This window comes from Carlito syrichta, unplaced genomic scaffold (assembly GCF_000164805.1).
Source record: "Carlito syrichta isolate Samal-C Ts95f unplaced genomic scaffold, Tarsius_syrichta-2.0.1 Scaffold309486, whole genome shotgun sequence".
Taxonomy (NCBI): Eukaryota; Metazoa; Chordata; class Mammalia; order Primates; family Tarsiidae; genus Carlito; species Carlito syrichta.
In genome coordinates, this window is record NW_007253582.1 from 1,024,442 (window position 1) to 1,025,031 (window position 590).

Consider the following 590-nt stretch of genomic DNA (forward strand, 5'->3'; position numbering starts at 1 on the left):
CGGGGAGCATGGACCGAAGCGCGCAGGGCTGGCACCATGACGCTCGCCCGCTTCGTGGTGACTCTGGTTTTAGGGACGCTCCCCGAGGTGGTCAGCTTCGGTCCGGTCCTCAGCTATCCTCTCCACCATCGCCACCGCCTTTCGCCGCCTCCGGGTCCCCAGTACCCTGATTACCTTGGCACCCAGCGGCGGCAACAGAGGACGCCTCTGCCACCCGGTCTCCCGCGCGTCCCGCGCCCCCAGCGGGCGCTGCCCGCCCAGCGCCTGCACGCGCTCCAGGCTGGGCACACGCCCCGGCCGCACCCGCGGGGCTGCCCCGCAGGAGAGCCCTGGGTCAACGTGACGGACTTCGGCGCCCCGTGTCTGCGATGGGCAGAGGTGCCACCCTTCCTGGAGCGGTCGCCCCCGGCGGGATGGGCTCAGCTGCGAGGCCAGCGCCACAACTTTTGTCGGAGCCCCGACGGCGCGGGCCGACCCTGGTGCTTCTACGGGAACGCCCACGGCAAGGTGGACTGGGGCTACTGCGACTGCAGACCCGGTGAGTGGCCTCGGGGCAGCGGCGGCGACGCGGGACTGGCTCGGAGCCAGCC

At 72.5% G+C, this 590-nt stretch overlaps 1 protein-coding gene across 1 annotated transcript in view; it reads left to right on the forward strand.

The window, feature by feature from the left end:
• Positions 1-36: 36 nt before the first annotated feature.
• Positions 37-590, forward strand: part of PRSS12 (protease, serine 12) — a gene marked incomplete at its 3' end in the record, with an annotated part of 25,710 nt that continues 25,156 nt past the window's right edge. Inside the window, exon 1 of the mRNA XM_008067362.1 lies at positions 37-538. Coding sequence (XP_008065553.1) covers positions 37-538 — 502 coding nt within the window. The remainder of the gene's footprint in view (positions 539-590) is intronic.